The sequence below is a fragment of the Nilaparvata lugens genome, chromosome 10, assembly GCF_014356525.2.
Source record: "Nilaparvata lugens isolate BPH chromosome 10, ASM1435652v1, whole genome shotgun sequence".
Classification (NCBI taxonomy): Eukaryota; Metazoa; Arthropoda; class Insecta; order Hemiptera; family Delphacidae; genus Nilaparvata; species Nilaparvata lugens.
The window spans coordinates 32826976-32843411 of NC_052513.1; the positions used below are offsets into that span (position 1 = coordinate 32826976).

The 16436-nt window shown below is 34.7% G+C and overlaps 2 protein-coding genes across 3 annotated transcripts; both read left to right on the plus strand.

The window, feature by feature from the left end:
• Positions 1-306: 306 nt before the first annotated feature.
• LOC111043216 (acyl carrier protein, mitochondrial) lies at positions 307-7607 on the plus strand. 2 transcript variants are annotated; one of them, XM_022328118.2, is made up of 4 exons: positions 307-642; positions 1806-1934; positions 3311-3398; positions 7200-7607. In XM_022328118.2, exons 1-4 carry the CDS (start codon positions 490-492, stop codon positions 7289-7291), a joined length of 462 nt encoding a protein of 153 aa, XP_022183810.1. In that variant the 5' UTR covers positions 307-489; the 3' UTR covers positions 7292-7607. The 2 variants fall into 2 exon arrangements, with proteins under 2 accessions (XP_022183810.1, XP_039292608.1); XM_039436674.1 differs by lacking the exon at positions 1806-1934 and adding an exon at positions 1984-2097 and having other exon boundaries at positions 416-642.
• A 2224-nt stretch (positions 7608-9831) lies between these two features.
• On the plus strand, positions 9832-15895 carry LOC111043410 (alpha-ketoglutarate-dependent dioxygenase alkB homolog 4). Its single transcript, XM_022328362.2, has 3 exons — positions 9832-10157; positions 12913-13131; positions 15338-15895. Exons 1-3 carry the CDS (start codon positions 10053-10055, stop codon positions 15884-15886), a joined length of 873 nt encoding a protein of 290 aa, XP_022184054.2. The 5' UTR covers positions 9832-10052; the 3' UTR covers positions 15887-15895.
• Positions 15896-16436: the final 541 nt, after the last annotated feature.

Sequence of the window (16436 nt, forward strand, 5' to 3'; positions counted from 1 at the left end):
AAATAGACAATTTTTATAGCAAGACAATGGTAAAACAAATGAGAACACAATCTTATGAGTAAAAATTATATTTGTTCTTGCTCATCGTTTATGAGTAAAACAGCAAGAGAAAAATTTATTTATAGAATATAATCAAACACGCAAAGATAATGCAACAAATTTTAATAAAGTTGATAGTTGGAGTAGGCTTTTCAGAGTGCATTGATCAGTTTCAAATAAACTTCCCGCGTTGCATTATAGAAATGGATGCCGCAGTGTTACCAAACTTGTCAAACAGATGACTTTTTATGTCACTATCTTCAATTCAAAACTATCAATAAAGTTGAATATTATCATAAATTTGAAAAATTATGCAAAAAATAGAGTATCAAGAATTGATTTGGACACAGAATCTTATTTAAAATGTTTTTCTTCAAAAATTAATTTTCCCAAGCAGCAGCAGCATTGTCGTCGTCTGATATTCTGGAATTTCTGGAACAGTGGTGAAAAATGGCCGGTCTCAGGCAGTTGGGTCGTTGTGCTTTAAATGTGAATAGATGCCTTCTAAAAACAAATACATGTTTACCGATTGCTACAAAAGTATCACAAAAATTCATTCATTACCGATTGAATGAACCCACACTTCTAACATCATCCATTCAGGTAAAGTAGCTGTAAATTTGATTGTGTCCTAGGCTAGGTCATCTTAACCGTAGCTACATCGTGTTCGATTTTCTTTTAATTTAAATTGGTTTTCAAAGTTTTTGAGAATTAGTCTCTTATGTCAGATAATAATGGAATCTTCATCTGGATTCTAAAAATGTTACTCAAATCTCAAACATGTGAGGTTATTAATGAAAATTATGACACAGTTCAACCCCCATTCCAATGGGTTCAATAATATAGGTCTGCTTTATTATCACTAGTTTTGATACAATCACCAAGTATTTATAATCTCAACTGGTAAATCATTAGTTTTTTTACAATTCTTATGAGTACAATTTGAAACATATTACAGAAACAAAGATAAAGTAATTATTAAAACTTTTGTTTCCCAACATAACCTTGTCAAGTTATTATTTAGTTCATGTCAATGTATCATTTTAATTTTTTTTCAGTTGAAGAGAAAAAAATTAATGTTTCCTAGTGGATGTTAATACCTTCTAAATCTGTATTTGAATTTAAAGTACTCCATGTAACCCAATTAATAGAAAGTTAGATTAACCTAAATTCCCCAGCCAACTGAAATTTTTTTTTTTCAAATATTCAATCCATTACAAATATGTTTTGAAAACTTTGCTTGTATAAAAATAGAATTTTATTGTAATAATTCTAGTAATATTCAATTTTTGTAAGTTATAAATTAAACAAAAAAAAACATACTTTCCACGTTTCATATTGAGAAAAAGCACTTGAGCTACCTTATCAAAGTATACGGTACCAACACTTGAAAATTACTAATAAACTTTTACATTCTTGTATAATAATATTAGCTTATATTAATGCTGTCTATCTAATCTAGCATATTTTGTTGTCACATGTAGTCTACAATATTGAAGTAATAAGTCAATTCAAAAGAAGCAAGTTCTGGTAGGCCTATACCATATTATAAAATGCCTTATAGCTGTAAAATACTTGTTCTTAAAGATTAAAAAATTGAAATAATTTCCACATTTGAAAATATATTTGAATAATTTATTCAACTTGTTGACAATAATAATACCATCAGTAGACTCCCAAAGTCAAATCAATGATAATCAGCTTTCATTTCTACTATTATTTTAAAAAATAAATATTTTTTGACAAAATAGTTTTGTTTTGCACAGCACCCGTTCTATGACCTGGGAAGATGTGTGAGCACAACTATCACATCCGGTCAAACCCTCACCAAAGCCGAAGTTGAAGACAGGGTGATGAAAGTGTGCAGAGCATTTGACAAAGTTACTGCTGACAAGGTATCTAATTCATCATATCTAAATATATCTTATTTGGTTTGTTTTGCAGAGAGTTAGTACGCCGAACCGATGTTACGCCCATGGTCCACCCCTGGATCTGCCTCAGATCAGGGAAAGAGTCAACTTGGTGCTTAAGTTGTACGATAAAATTGACCCAGTCAAGGTAGATAAATACTCATGATTTATAGAAATTTTTAAATGGGGTACTGCTCGTCTAAAGTTGAGAAAAGAAAGCATAGAAAAGATATCTTTTCAATGTGGTATTACCTACTAAACAATCAATAAACATTGTCAATATTGACTCACTTGCATTAGTATTTAAAAATATTAGATAATGGACGTCCTGAATTGAATTAATCATTTCAATATATAGTGAGGTCCACGTTATAATGGCAGTGGAGAAAGATAGGAGATCAACGTTGCCGATCCTCTTTCTTGTCAAGGTCCACGTTATAATGGTAGTGGAGAAAGATAGGAGATCAACGTTGCCGATCCTCTTTCTTGTCAATGCCGTCTATAGACGGTAGCTGATACAGGTTTATTGATGTAATATTAACTGTTCATTCACGTTTAAAATAATCAATCATATTTTATTAAGCAAGAAATTATATTTTTCAATAATTTCATAATTAAGATGAAATATTTTGTTAATTATTAATTCTACATTTTTAAAAGACGATCTGGCAACAGAGCAAAGCGAGAAAGAGATAGCGCTATCCGCTTTGTTGAATAATGGACAAGGATAGCTATACCATTGCTAATCAAACACTTCCATTATAACGTGGACCTCACTATAGATATTTGATTCAATGTATCTAATTTATGCACCATCTATTCACTTCAGACCCGGTTTCTAGGACAGTTATTGGTTTAATGGACTATTAGATTTAATAAGTGTCCTAGCAACCGGATTCTAATGCAACACATCAATGAATATTTTTTGTGTTTGACGTCAATTGCTATTCTTGAAGAATTAGGCTATTTAAACAGTTAAATTTTAAATATATAAATAACTGGATGCTCGACCATTACGTTGCTGCAGTTTCTTGCTTTTTCTCGTGACAAGCACTGAACAAACTATAAGAGAAAATTATTTCTTAACTTTTATAATGTGAATTTAGTGGTCGCCTGTTACTTTTATTCAAAGCTCTAAAACTTTATATAAAAAAAATATAGTGTTGCTTGAATTCAAGCATTTTTGTTCTGAATCATTAATGAATACACTTCTACTTGTGAATGAGGTATTTGTGAGTGCAACACAAAATGTGTTTTCCTTGTTTCTCAACACATTTAACTCTTGATATTTATAGCCTAAAATATATTCTCATGCAACTTTAATAAAATTCTAAATTTTAACTATTTTTTTTTGTTTGCAGCTCACTGCCGACTCGCATTTCATTAATGACTTAGGATTAGACTCACTTGATCACGTAGAGATTATAATGGCCATGGAAGATGAGTTTGGTAAGATTATTTTTTTATTCATTTTCCACTCAATCAAAAATTTTCTGGATATAAATAAATTCAGAGTATTTAGAGTACTTGAGCCCTGCTTTACAATGAACTAGTTCTGCTGAGCAGAAACAGAACCATTGGCTGGCTCTTAAGGGAGCGTCATTATTCTTTTTTTTGCTGAAGGTGATGCTCAAAAGAGCTCCATGCTTGTGCGTGGGTAATGAGAGAGATGAGTGGACCTTCAGATTTAGGTGAGATTCGAACCACCGGAAAGTGATTTTCAAACTCTTACTTACTTACTCCTCAGCTCTACAGCTTTTTACAACCCTTGGCCTCCGTCACATAGCCTCTCCATCTGTCTCGATCCTCGGCCTGCCTCCTCCAGTTACGAACTCCAAGCGTCCATAGATCGCGTTCCACATCATCCGTCCATCTATTTCTTGGTCGACCTTTTCTTCTTCTGTTATATATTTTCTCCTTCCATATACATTTCACCACTCTTCCATCTCCCATTCTCAACATATGCCCCATCCATCTTATTCTGCCAGCTTTTATCGACCGCACAATGTCTTCATTGTTTAAGAATTCCTCTATTTCAAAATTTTTTCTTCCTCTCCAGAGACCATTCTCAAAAACAGGGCCCAAGATTCTTCTCACCACGGTGACACTCTCAGGTATTTTGTCTTGGCCTCGTTTATCTCTTATCCCATTGGCTTACTATTGCTTGCTAGTGATGTGAAGGCTTCTCTCAAGGCTGGTATTGTTCTCGCTACTATGACCAGATCATCTGCATATCCACAAACTTGCCATATTCTATTTACTATAGTACTTCTATGCGTGATTTTCAAACTCTTGGATGTTATTTAAGGAGCCGGGTCTTCAAGTGACCTCCCTTACTTCTGGAGTAGAAGGTGCATGAATTTGAACTTATCAATAGCTTATCGGCGCGATCATAGAGCAAATCGCTCTAACTAGTTCTAGTCTGCTAATGTTTGAACACTGTACTTCAGAGTTAGACGGGCGTAAGTCTCAAACGACTGATTTTACAGGAAAGCCCTAAAAGTATTACACTCACACCCGGGGCTAAAAGAGCGTAAGTCGAATCAGCATTACACTCACTTGTGAATTATTGGATTTACGCTCTTTCATCGCTGGCTATCTTCAAAACAATCAACTGCAGAGGACTTACGTTATCTTGAATCTATAGAGTTGTACAAAAACTGGATAATACCATAGAGAAACAATAGCATAAGTAGCATGGTATAGGGTGTTTGTGTCGCAATTTTCAATGTTATCTCAAGCCGATAGTCCACGTATTCTTTCACGTGATGATGTGTGACGCTAGTAGTCTCTCATATTGTGCCGTTCATACACTCTCACCCAAACAAAACAGTAAAATTCGACAGTAATCGACAATAATCGGCTTGAGTTAACAGTAAAAGTTGCGATATAAACGTCCTATACCTTGGGATATCTACTTACGCTATCGTTTCTCTATGATAATACCCACTAAAAACATCATATTGGCAAAAAAAGACTTACGCTCCTCCAGTTCTTAGGTACAGAACAATCCCTTGAAAATTAATGGTAGATTCTCGGGTTCTGATTTTGTCTATAGTGAGATTCACTACAAGCTGTCAGCAGTGATTGAGAATGGGAAGCTTTGATGTTATCTATAATGAATACTGACAGTTGTAGTGAATCACTCTATAGCAGATAAGAAATTCATTGGAATGTTGAGCTGGAATGAGTATTTTCTTCTCTACAGTTAGTACACCAATGACAATCATGAAGTAACTTGAGCCTTGTACTAAGTTAAAATCAAATTAGAAAATAATATATTAAAGTTATATATTTAAAAAAATTATATTTTTCGAAGTAAAGTTATCAGGCTCACTCAAAGCTCCTAATAACTAACCTGTTCCTGTATTTTTATTATTAAATTTTACTCATAGTGTAATACATTTTATCCTATTCTGTTGGACATTCACTAGAAAGATTGAATGAAGAAAAAGCAGTGATTATTTTTTTGTGTAAGAAAGGTAGATAATTTTTATAATTAATAAAACAATATTGAAACTTGAAGTACTCCTATAATAAAGGGTACTTCAAGATTCAATATTGTTCTATTAATTTATAAAAGTAGCCCATTCAAGTGAAGTGTTTTTTTATAATTGTTTATCAAGTGTAATATCTCATTTTCTCTGATTTATTTTTTATTAGAAATCTCTCCAGATTTCTAGATCTTTAATATCTCATTTATTTATTTTTGAACTGAAAATTATGTTATGTGAATACAAGACCGTAAAAGTCTGGCTTATTTTATCTCAATGCGGGATATAGTAATTTAGGGTTTGCCGTTTTTCCCTTCAAATCATTTCAATAATAAATTCATTCTAGATCTTTAATATCTCATTAATTTATTTTTGAACTGAAAATTATGTTATGTGAATACAAGACCGTAAAATTTTGGCTTATTTTATCTCAATTCGGGATATAGTAATTTAGGGTTCGCCTTTTTTCTCTCCAAATCATTTCAATAATAAGTGGTGGTACAAATAGTGAATTAATATAATACAGTTTATAATATGACTGATATGGTATTTCTGCATTATGAATAAAATAAATATTGTTGTAAATGTGCTTTTGTAATTAAAACTTTATTAATTAAAAGTTTACATTGAACAAGATAAAAATAAAAATACAATATCATCTTTTAACATCTCTCATAAAACTTCAACTTGTTATCTTTTAATAACAGTTTGTTTCCAGACCAATCACCTTGGCAACTGTGTTCACATCATAAGTATCCATGTAGGGCTAGCCTACATCAATATGATAATTTAACAGTTTATAATTGAAGAGTGCTAGGATAATGAAGATGATGACTGAAATTTGTGGATCAATTGACATTTTTATATGGGTTCCAAACCACAATGCACTAATTATCATTTATCTACATCACTGAAAACACTGATAAGCACCAAGCTGAAGGTTTAACGATACTTTGTGGGTTCTATTTCATGTAGGCAATGTAGGCTATAATAATTATTATGAACATGGCATCTCTGCAACAAGGAGTCAAAACTAGAAAAAAATCATTTTAAGGCTCGGTTAGAAATACTTAGATTAAAATAATACAAATTACACATATTTGTGTAAAGTCAAAATTACAAATATTTGTGAATGGTCAAAGGTTTAAAATCTAATCCATCCAGCCAATCCACTACTTCTGGTGTGGCAGAAATAAAATCCTTAAGCTGACCAGCATAAGCTTGGCGGCTGCAGTTCAAAGCTATGTACTCACCTGTTTGTCTTATTGCCGTTTGCACAGTGCCAGTTTAGACTAAATTTCATCTTAAACTGGATTACATCTATTATATCAAGTATCATTTTGTTATAATGTGATCCATTTTAAGTTTAAGCCAACATCTGATTGAATTCAGTCTAAGCTGTCACTGTGCAAACTGCCCTTAGTCACAATCTGCACTGGGCCCCATGCCCCATCTTGTTGGGGAAACTCCACAAAGACCATGTTCTGTTCGAACCCTATTGAGGCGACACCACTGTTTCCTTGGCAGATGAAAGCCACCAGGCGGGTTTGCATAGTACACTATGCTGGTGCTGAAGCCACCCATTGAGAGCAGTCCATTCAGCTCCACAGTCAAATCTCTCTTCAAGGATAAGTTGAACAGACTTGACAGGTGGCAACCTAGATTACAATTATTTTTTATTGGAATGATATATTTTTGATATTGCTTGAAACTTTTCATTTCTATTTTAAACTACTATTTCTTCTTATGTTTTCAGGGTTTGAAATACCAGATGTGGATGCCGAGAAACTTTTAAAGCCTTCAGATATCGTACAGTACATAGGCGACAAGCATGATATCTACGAATAAACTTGGTAGCCTAAAAGATTATCATTCGTAGATTTGCTTTCACCTGGTAGGAATATACATACATTGAATAAAATTTAGGATTACAAATCTAGGATACCATCTTCGAGTTGTAATACAATGTTTTTGGTTTTGTAAAAAATGTCAAAAATTGATTCAAGAGAGCAACTTGCTCTATCGAAGACTTTCAAACTTTATTACTTCTGTTTCTTTCCAATATGTTAGCTGTAATGGTTATTATGAAAGAAAATGTGTTGAAACCGATTGTATATTATTTCAATGAAAAGTTGTTGCTATTTTAATAAACAATTGAACAAATTCATGTTGTATTAATTAAATGTGAGCTACTCTCCTGATTGATATTTTCTGAGATGCAACACATTTTTAATTTGTTATAATAAATTTATTAGGATAAAGCGTTGTCAAACTTGAACTATAATCCGAATGAAAAATGAGAATTGACAAAATGTTAGTGTGGCAAGATTGTGTGAAATTGTGACTTACTTTCTCAAAATTCTAATTTAACCACAGCTGGTGTCCTGTGTAAAATTTAATCCTCGATATTGCTGTAAAGTTGATGAGAAACAATTTTACACAATTTAGCAACTCCAAAATTCAGTCGGCCGGTTGCTTTAGCCTCAACTTATTTTATTCAGGGTATAATAGCTGCTGGAACAGTATTGGGCTAGAATCCTGCTAAACTCATGTTGTTTGATCAAATGCACAAGTTTGTGCATTGTTTGATAATGCACAAGTAATAGCGTATCTAGCAAAAAATTGCAAAATAATGAACTTTTATCATTTTGATGTTTTATTGTATGAATGAATAAAAGAACTATAAGCAGGTAATCGGTCCGTATAAAAGCAAATCGGCTACTTCTATTATTCCCAATTCATAATTTCTTAATGCACTTTTTGTGTAGTTGAAAAGTTGATAGTGTGGTAATTCATATTAAATGAAAAAGACTAAGAAATTGTCAAAAAAACATATTTATTGATACTTAGAAAGAACGGTTTCAGTTATTACACCATTGTCAATCTCTGATAAACTCAGAGATTATCTGTTTATCAGAGATTGACAATGGTTTGATAACCGAAACCGGTCTTTCTAAGTATCAATAAATCTGTGTTTTTTGACAATTTCTTAGTCTTTTTCATTTAATATTTCTTAATGCTACCGGTAGTAAAAACGGGAAAAAAACCTGTCAAGCAGTGCCCGATTTGTCAAACTCTTTAATTAAGGATGATAATTAAATGTTGGCTTTATAATTCCGAGTCCTGGGTTCAAACCCCGACCCGGGCAAGACATTTTCTTGGATCACACCCCGTGTTTCAGATGGATACCTTCAGTCACTGGTCCCGGCTGCCTAATAGCAGTCGTTAGGTCATGTCAGAGGCCCTGAAATTAATCAGGTACGACCTGAAAACTCTTGACACCGGACCTGAGCCATCCAGGTCTCTCGATATTATTAATATATAATTGTAATTGAATATTTTTTAATTATATTTCTACATTTTTTAAAAACAATCTGGCAACGTTTTGGGAGCTAGATAAGGATAGCTCTATGTTGTCAAATGATAACAATTTTATCAAATCTGCTATTATAACGGGGACAGGTTCCTGACTTTTAGGGTGCAAATATAGTGGAGTACAGAATCGAGCTTGAAAGTGTTTCATTCTTTTATTATATATATTTATATTTATCTCATATTTAATGAGATCAGGCTACTCTGTGATTCTGATCAGTTACATGTCCAGAATCGCAGAGGATGTGATCGATGTCTCTCCCGACTGTGGTAATGGACCCCACACCACGGAAATCTTTTTAGCTGTCCCACTAAGCCGACAAATTTAACAATCGCCAGCCTCTGGACCGACCCTTGCGGGGTGGCCCGCTTCCTGGGCCTTGAGACGGAGGAAGAGTGAACCGACGTGGACCTGAGTTGCTACTACAACAACATTCAATTAAATGGTGGCAAATAGAGTAGCACTATGTGCGCTGCCATTTAAATACGATGATTACAATCAACACTCTCAAGGGAAGAGAGTTGCTGCTTCATGTTTGAACCTTTAAAAATACTACGATTGTGATCGAAATACTACGACATTTCAGCTTTCATCTAAATTTCCATCCCCGTGCCGCCATGATTTTGTATTTTCGAGCGGAGCACAGTTCCCCAGATATTGTATATTATTGATATTCCATTCAAAAGTAAATTTCACCCAACATGACAAGTAGTAATATTAAATAAAAAATTGATAATTCAAACTCAAATTTAATCTTTCAAATACGTGATCAACGGCTACTCTCTGTTCGAGCAATTTTTTTCTAGGCGTGATTCCATGTATTAGTCAACTCAATGATTGACTCTATCTATCAACAATGGAATGCATATATTGGAGAAAAAATAAGTGAAAATCTAGAGCAAGGGATTAGAAATTAATGTTGCAGCATAAATTTATACATGAAATAATATTTAAAATAAATGTTAAAAACCAAATGCCAGCTGATCAAGTTTCGTTATTCCTTGTACTGGCAACACTGCTTTTATGAAGAGAAATCAGCTGATAATAAAATACAAAAACCAAAAATTAACCTAAAAAAACTAAACTATGTCAGATGAACTTTAAACAATGTATAAATATTTACAGAATTCCCTTATTGTGGAATTTTGTTTAATTTTTAACTCTCATCATTCTTAGAATATTTCTTGTTACATTAAGTTTAACAAAAATCTTAAATTTCTATTTCTTTATTGCGAAATGGAGACTGATCGCTCTTCATTTTGTGGGTGCAAAGGAATTAGAACTTGCATCAAATGTGAGAAAGAATATTCTATTCTAAAACCTGAATTTGATTTCAGTCAGGTATGTATCGTTTATGTTTGTATTTCCGATCTCATGCTTATTCTATCCTTATACATACCGTATACATATTATTTAGGCCTAACATGTATTTTTGTTACCTGTCTGATCAAAATGCAGTTTTGTCACTTGCTGATTGTCGGTCAACATTTGATCTCTAGTCCATTTAGCCACCAGTGAGTCGCCATTGGCGGCCAAGTGTAAAACTCGTTAGGGATCAGTGAGACACCAGGATTGGCTACGGGGCTGGCGACCCGGTTTTGATACCAAGGAGGTTGCCAAAGTCTTTTGGTCGGCAGCCAGAATATGGTGAACCTAGTGTAATGAGCGAAATAAGAACTAATGCCCCCTGACTTGTACGGACACTTAGCGATCCACTGTTTGCCTAAATATAATATGAGCCTTAGGGAGAAGGCACATGAGGCGATTTTCAGACGATTCGGCAGGGCAGGAAGTTCCCCGATTGACTGATTATCAGCTGATTCCTGAATGCCGATCCAATCTGCAAATCGGAGAGCTTCCTGCCCAGCCGACTCATCTGAAAGAAACCAAGAATGTGCTCTGATTGGCTCAGAATCAGCTGTTTGTAAGAGAAGTTAGAGAAGTGTCAGACTATTCGTAGCGTTTTTGCACTGGCGGCGGACTTGTCGGCAGGGCAGGATTCACTCCGATTGGCTGATTTCCGAAAGCCAACCCAATCAACTGATAGTCAGCCAATAGGAGAGCTTCGTGCACTGCCGACTCGTCCGCCGGCAGTGCAAAAACTCTACGTATGGTCTGACCCTTAGCCTTTTGTCGGCCGACACTCAGAATTGTCCTCCGATTGGCTAATTCTAAACAACAGCTGGTTCTCAGTCAATCAGAGAACAATTCTAACTTCTGAGTGTCGTCCGCCAGTCTAAGTTTGAAACCGGCCATTTGATTAATGTGAAAAGCTGTTAACATAAAAATAGGTCTGTAATTTACTTACTTAAATTCTTGAAGTCCTTTCCAAGGACTGGGACACAGAATATACAGAATGGAAACTTGTAATCAATCGCCTATCTAACCAATGCTTTTTACTTGACGCCAATACTAAACACGTCACGTGACCTTGGGAAGTTCCAATCCTGGTCTTCTGATTGGCTCGTAGCAGTGAACCAGATCTATTGATCCGGATCATTAGAGTCATCCAAACCTACCATCAATACTATTACAATGCGGCGCTTCCTAACAAGATGGCGGATTTTAGTGTCAGGGTACTAGCCAAGTTTCCGTACTGTATGTATACTGTGACTGGGATCTCCAGATAGGCAGTGTCAAACAATTATCTCAAATGTCAAGTCTACTAACTTCTTTGAAAAGAGACAGTACTTTAAATAGTTTCTATAATTCTTTAAGATTAATTTTGTGTTAAAATCACTAAGGTGCCTTTGCATATCAATTCCCATTTGGATTATCATGTTATTTTATTCCCTACTGTTCAAATTTTTCAGATGGAAATTACTGAAATATTTCAATTATTCAAATGCTAATGAATTAATTATTATTATTAAATGAATCTCCATCTTGCTGTTCACCCTGTTGTCAATATTTGCAGTAGCTGAAGTCTTCGGGTGAATTACAGCATTTAATTTTGATTTTCGTTTAATAATAATAATCTAATTTTTCGCTGAGTGTGAAGCCCCCATGACCTCTAGGCTTGTACGTGAGTACATGAGGTGGGTGATGATGAGATATGAATGGACCTACAGTTCTAGATCCGTTCCGAATCACAAGGAAGCGATTTTACAACTCACCAATCATCATATTCATTGAATATGGTTTATCGTTTTCTTCCGATGAAGGAATAAAATTGAATTGATTGATTATGCACATCGTAGATTGTGATGGACCAGGAAATTCGCATCTTGAATTCACAAAAAGACTTGAATTTCTCATAACCACACATTTATTGAATTAATAATAAACCTGTTCAGGTTTTACATCTTGAAGCTGGATTTTTTAAGAAATTTAAACTGATATATTCTTCATAAAACTAGTTTTAAGAATTGTAAAGGGCATAATATTCTAATGAGTGAAATACAACTCACAACTTGTACAACAGTATAGTCTGAAATCTAGTCAAGAACAACGACAAGTATTTGAATACTTGTAAACAATACTTTACATGTATTAATTACTACTTGTAAAAGTAAAAAACTCATTAGATTATTGACTAACAGTTCGAGCTAGATTGGAAGAAACACATAATATTCTTTCTTCTTTGGTCAGCAGCCGTTGGTCTAGTTGGCAGCAACTCTACATGCCTCTCTGTCATCCGCCATCCTTTCGAGGTCACTGTAGTTGGCACATCTCAGATCCTTCTTCAGTTTTCTATGTACTTCAGTCTTGGCCTACCTTCCCTCAGTCATTCCCTCCATTATTCTTTTTGTTAGTTCTCATGTTGAAGAATATGACCAACTAGTTGTGCTCTTCTACTTTTTATTTCTTTTAGTACATAATATTAATAAGATTATAAAATAGAAATATAGTATCCTTTAAAATTAATAAAACAATAAAGGGTACTATAATCAAAAATTCGACTGAGTCATTGTCAATATTGTAGAACCGTTCCATAACTGAATAAAAACACAAATCAGTTGTAACTGTTTAGAACAGTGTAGAACTTGACAACAGATTTGTGTTTTTATTCAATCAGGTACTATAATTCTTTTTTATAAATACAAGAAAGTAGCCCTGAATTCATACATTTAATAAGATTTTATTTTTCTTGCAGTACGAAGCGAGCTACGTCTATTGCTGTTTCTGTAACAAAGCCTGGGAAGGCAGTGATGATGCCGAACATGAAAAACACCCAAACCACAGTGGAAAATCAATAGAATTTCCAGGCGTATTTATCCAATTGGATTTCATTTCTCAGAAAGAATGCGATGAACTAATGAACGATCTGGACTTGTTACCATGGGATACTTCTCAGAGTGGAAGAAGGAAACAGGTAATAATTATGATTAATACTAATACCTTTTACCTTCTCCATCATCCATTACGGTACCCAAACTTGTGGGAAAGATGGCGTCATGGCATGAATAAAAACTAAACATAAAGCATAATGTATAATGCCGTGATGGCGTCATGGCATTAAACAAAAAACTAAACTACAAAACGATTTGATCAAGATGGCAGTGATCAATTTATGTATGATGGCGTCAGGGCATTATACAAAAAAACTAAAATAATAAAAAAAGTTTTGTTCAAGATGGCAGTGATCAATTCAACTCAAAGTAGTCATGGCCTTGCTCTTCAACTTGATGGCATTTTTGCCAGAAATCGTTTGAGAAAGTTCATCATTCAAACCCTGTCTCTCAAGAAACTGATCACAACTCTCTCGAACACGCTGAAGTCCAACTGCTTCGTCCCTGCTGGCAGCCTGCTGAAGTAGCCTATAGTGAGGTACACGCTATAATGGCAGTATTTGATAAGCATTGGTGTTGCTATCCTTGTCTATTATTCGACAAAACAGATAGCACTATCCTTTTCTAGCTCCGCAATGTTGCCAAGTCCGTTTTTAACAATGTAGCAATGTAATTAATCAAGGCAGACAAACGGCAACGCTGTTCTCTTATCTTTATCCACTGTCATTATAACGTGGTCCTCGCTATAGTGCTGAACTCCTATTGCATATCTGCGATCTCTGAAGGCGCATTCTGGGAACGTCAGGCAACCCACTATGCCTAGTGTTGCACTTCAGTCCGAGTTAACAAATCTCGTTGATTCTTGTTGTCGTAAATAAGGCAGAGAAGGAGAAGTGGCTGAATACTGTTAGAATACCTAGCCTAACAAAAATGAGCTTGCAATGTACAAGATGTTCGCTTGCAGTAATGGTCCTGGCAGCCCGTTTCTGCAGCTTCAGTATGTCCACAACCTTGGCTGAATGACCCCACATGAGTAGACCATAGGAAATATGGCAGTGAAAAAGTGCATGATACACCATGCCCAGATATATCTCCATCACAGCCATGTCCCCTCAGTTTAAGTAACAGGAATTAGTTTCAGTCTTTTGGTCACCTGCTGGATGTGGCTAACCCAGCTGAGTTTCCAATCCAATACAAAGCCCAACAGCTTCACAGGTTCCTGATCATGAAGCAGGTTCTGCGACAAACTGTAGATGATGTTATGTGTCTTGCTCTCATGTAATAATATTAGTATTAGATTGTTATTGATATGATTAGAAGTTGTGGTGTAGTAACATGCACTAACTATAGTGAGATTAGATTCAATATTAGTTGTCAATATTAATTAAATTTCAAATTTATTTCCACTCAGAAAAAATAAGTAATACAAATACAAGAGGCAATGTGAATACTAAACTAAAAATTACAAATTCCCAAAATATTATACAGAGTAAATAAAACATTCATCATTTCACAAAAACTTTTGTAAATGAACTCACATTTCAATCTTTCTACACTTAAGTGACAGACTTGCACTACACTTTTGTTGTGGATAACTTACTTAAATTGAAGGGAAAGCTGAATCCAGCTTTAAGGTGTAATGGCTGATTTCTCAATTTTGCAACAAATAAGTAGTATGACTTTAAGTCGTTTCACTCATTAGAGATAAATTCCCCTCCACTATTGCAAAGAAGAAGCATGAAAATCTGAAAAGAAGTAATAACTGAAATGATGATTGACTGACAAAAATAAATTTTAAATACGAGGGTCATTATTTTTTCAACCTCCGATTGACCATAAATATACTCAGTTTATCAGAAAAATTTCTACGATATAACAAACGAAACTAAGTTTAACGTTTTTGCAATAAATATCCTGTGACAAAGACAAATCAAGTCATCTTATTCAACCTATCTAAACTCAAATAATATAGTATATAGGTATATTTACTAACATTGACCTAGACCGCCTTCACTGAACAAAATTCGTAAAAAATTGATAAGTTGGAAAAGAAATACAGTAGTCTATTGATAGAATTCCGATTCATATCTCTATTTCTATCATATAGATATTAAGTGATCGGTTGTATTAACTTCACTTATTAAACTTAACTAAATCGCCATCACTAGACAGAATTGATTAGAAGTTGGAAAGAAGATGGAAATGATACAGAGAATTCAGATCAAGTTTTCACTGTTTGTGTACTGTTTTTCAATTTTTATTGACAACTTGTTCATATTTTGTCGACAGAATTTCGGGCCGAAATGCAACTTCAAGAAACGAAAACTGCGAGCCGGCAACTTCAGTGGCTTCCCGGCGGCGACTCGCTTCATCCAGGATCGATTCTCCAAAGTCGATCTTCTCGAAAACTTCCAAACTATCGAACAGTGCTCGCTGGAATACGACAGTGCGCGAGGCTCGTCAATCGATGCCCACATCGACGACTGCTGGATTTGGGGCGAGCGAATTGTCACTGTCAATCTGATCGGCGATTCGGTTCTTTCAATGGTTCCTTACCGCGGTACCAACACTAAATACAACCTCATTGACGCTCCACATCCTTTCAACGAGGTTCCACTGTTGGACCCTCCGAATATTGTGGTCAGGATTCCTATGCCTTCTAGATCGCTGCTTGTTTTATATGGGGAGGCGAGGTATTGGTGGCTACACCTGATTCCTAGACATGATATCAGCGGTAGGAGGGTGTGTTTAGCTTACAGGGAGTTTACTGAACCGTACTTAGAAGGTGGCAAATTTGAAGGAGAAGGTGATAGTATTCGAGAGAGAATAAAGTTCTAATTGTGATAAATGAATGTTGTCGATTATATATAAACAATAATATAATGTTGTCGTTTCTTAACAAACCCCCTTTTTTAATGCACTAATTTTGTTCTTTTTGATGCTGAGCTGCTCTCCTTTTCTATTTGATGTTTGTGTCTACTGTCAACTATCTTCATTCAACTGATCATACCTACTGTTTACTAAAGGTGAACTTTTTCGTTTATGCAAACGCGTCCGACGAACGAGAAAGAATACCAACGATTTTTAAGGAAGTGCTCATAGAGAGAAGATACCGCTAATTGCATTGCATTATTCGTCACTGATATTATAAATTGGTGCTTGCAATATAAAATTGTAGCTCCGATTTTTTTCATATAAATTGTTTGAATTCATAAGAGAAGTCCAGAACCATTTTTTCATGGAAAATTTCCTTTGGATGGCCCAAAAACCTCGTACTTTCGGTTCAGTTTTTAGCTATATTTACGCCAAATCTAGTAATCATCCAGAAATTTCGCTTGCGCCTTTTTTAAGATTATAAAATGAAATTTATTTGGAGCTCTCTATCTTC

What these genes read in the sequence shown, in the direction of transcription:
- LOC111043216 (XM_022328118.2), top strand. Translation starts at nt 490, where the DNA reads ATGGCCGGTCTCAGGCAGTTGGGTCGTTGTGCTTTAAATGTGAATAGA. An exon ending in TTCTAACATCATCCATTCAG is followed by an intron (nt 643 to 1,805) that starts GTAAAGTAGCTG and finishes TGTTTTGCACAG; the next exon opens with CACCCGTTCTATGACCTGGG. An exon ending in GGCCATGGAAGATGAGTTTG is followed by an intron (nt 3,399 to 7,199) that starts GTAAGATTATTT and finishes TTATGTTTTCAG; the next exon opens with GGTTTGAAATACCAGATGTG.
- LOC111043410 (XM_022328362.2), top strand. Translation starts at nt 10,053, where the DNA reads ATGGAGACTGATCGCTCTTCATTTTGTGGGTGCAAAGGAATTAGAACT. An exon ending in CTGAATTTGATTTCAGTCAG is followed by an intron (nt 10,158 to 12,912) that starts GTATGTATCGTT and finishes TTTTTCTTGCAG; the next exon opens with TACGAAGCGAGCTACGTCTA. An exon ending in AGAGTGGAAGAAGGAAACAG is followed by an intron (nt 13,132 to 15,337) that starts GTAATAATTATG and finishes TTTTGTCGACAG; the next exon opens with AATTTCGGGCCGAAATGCAA.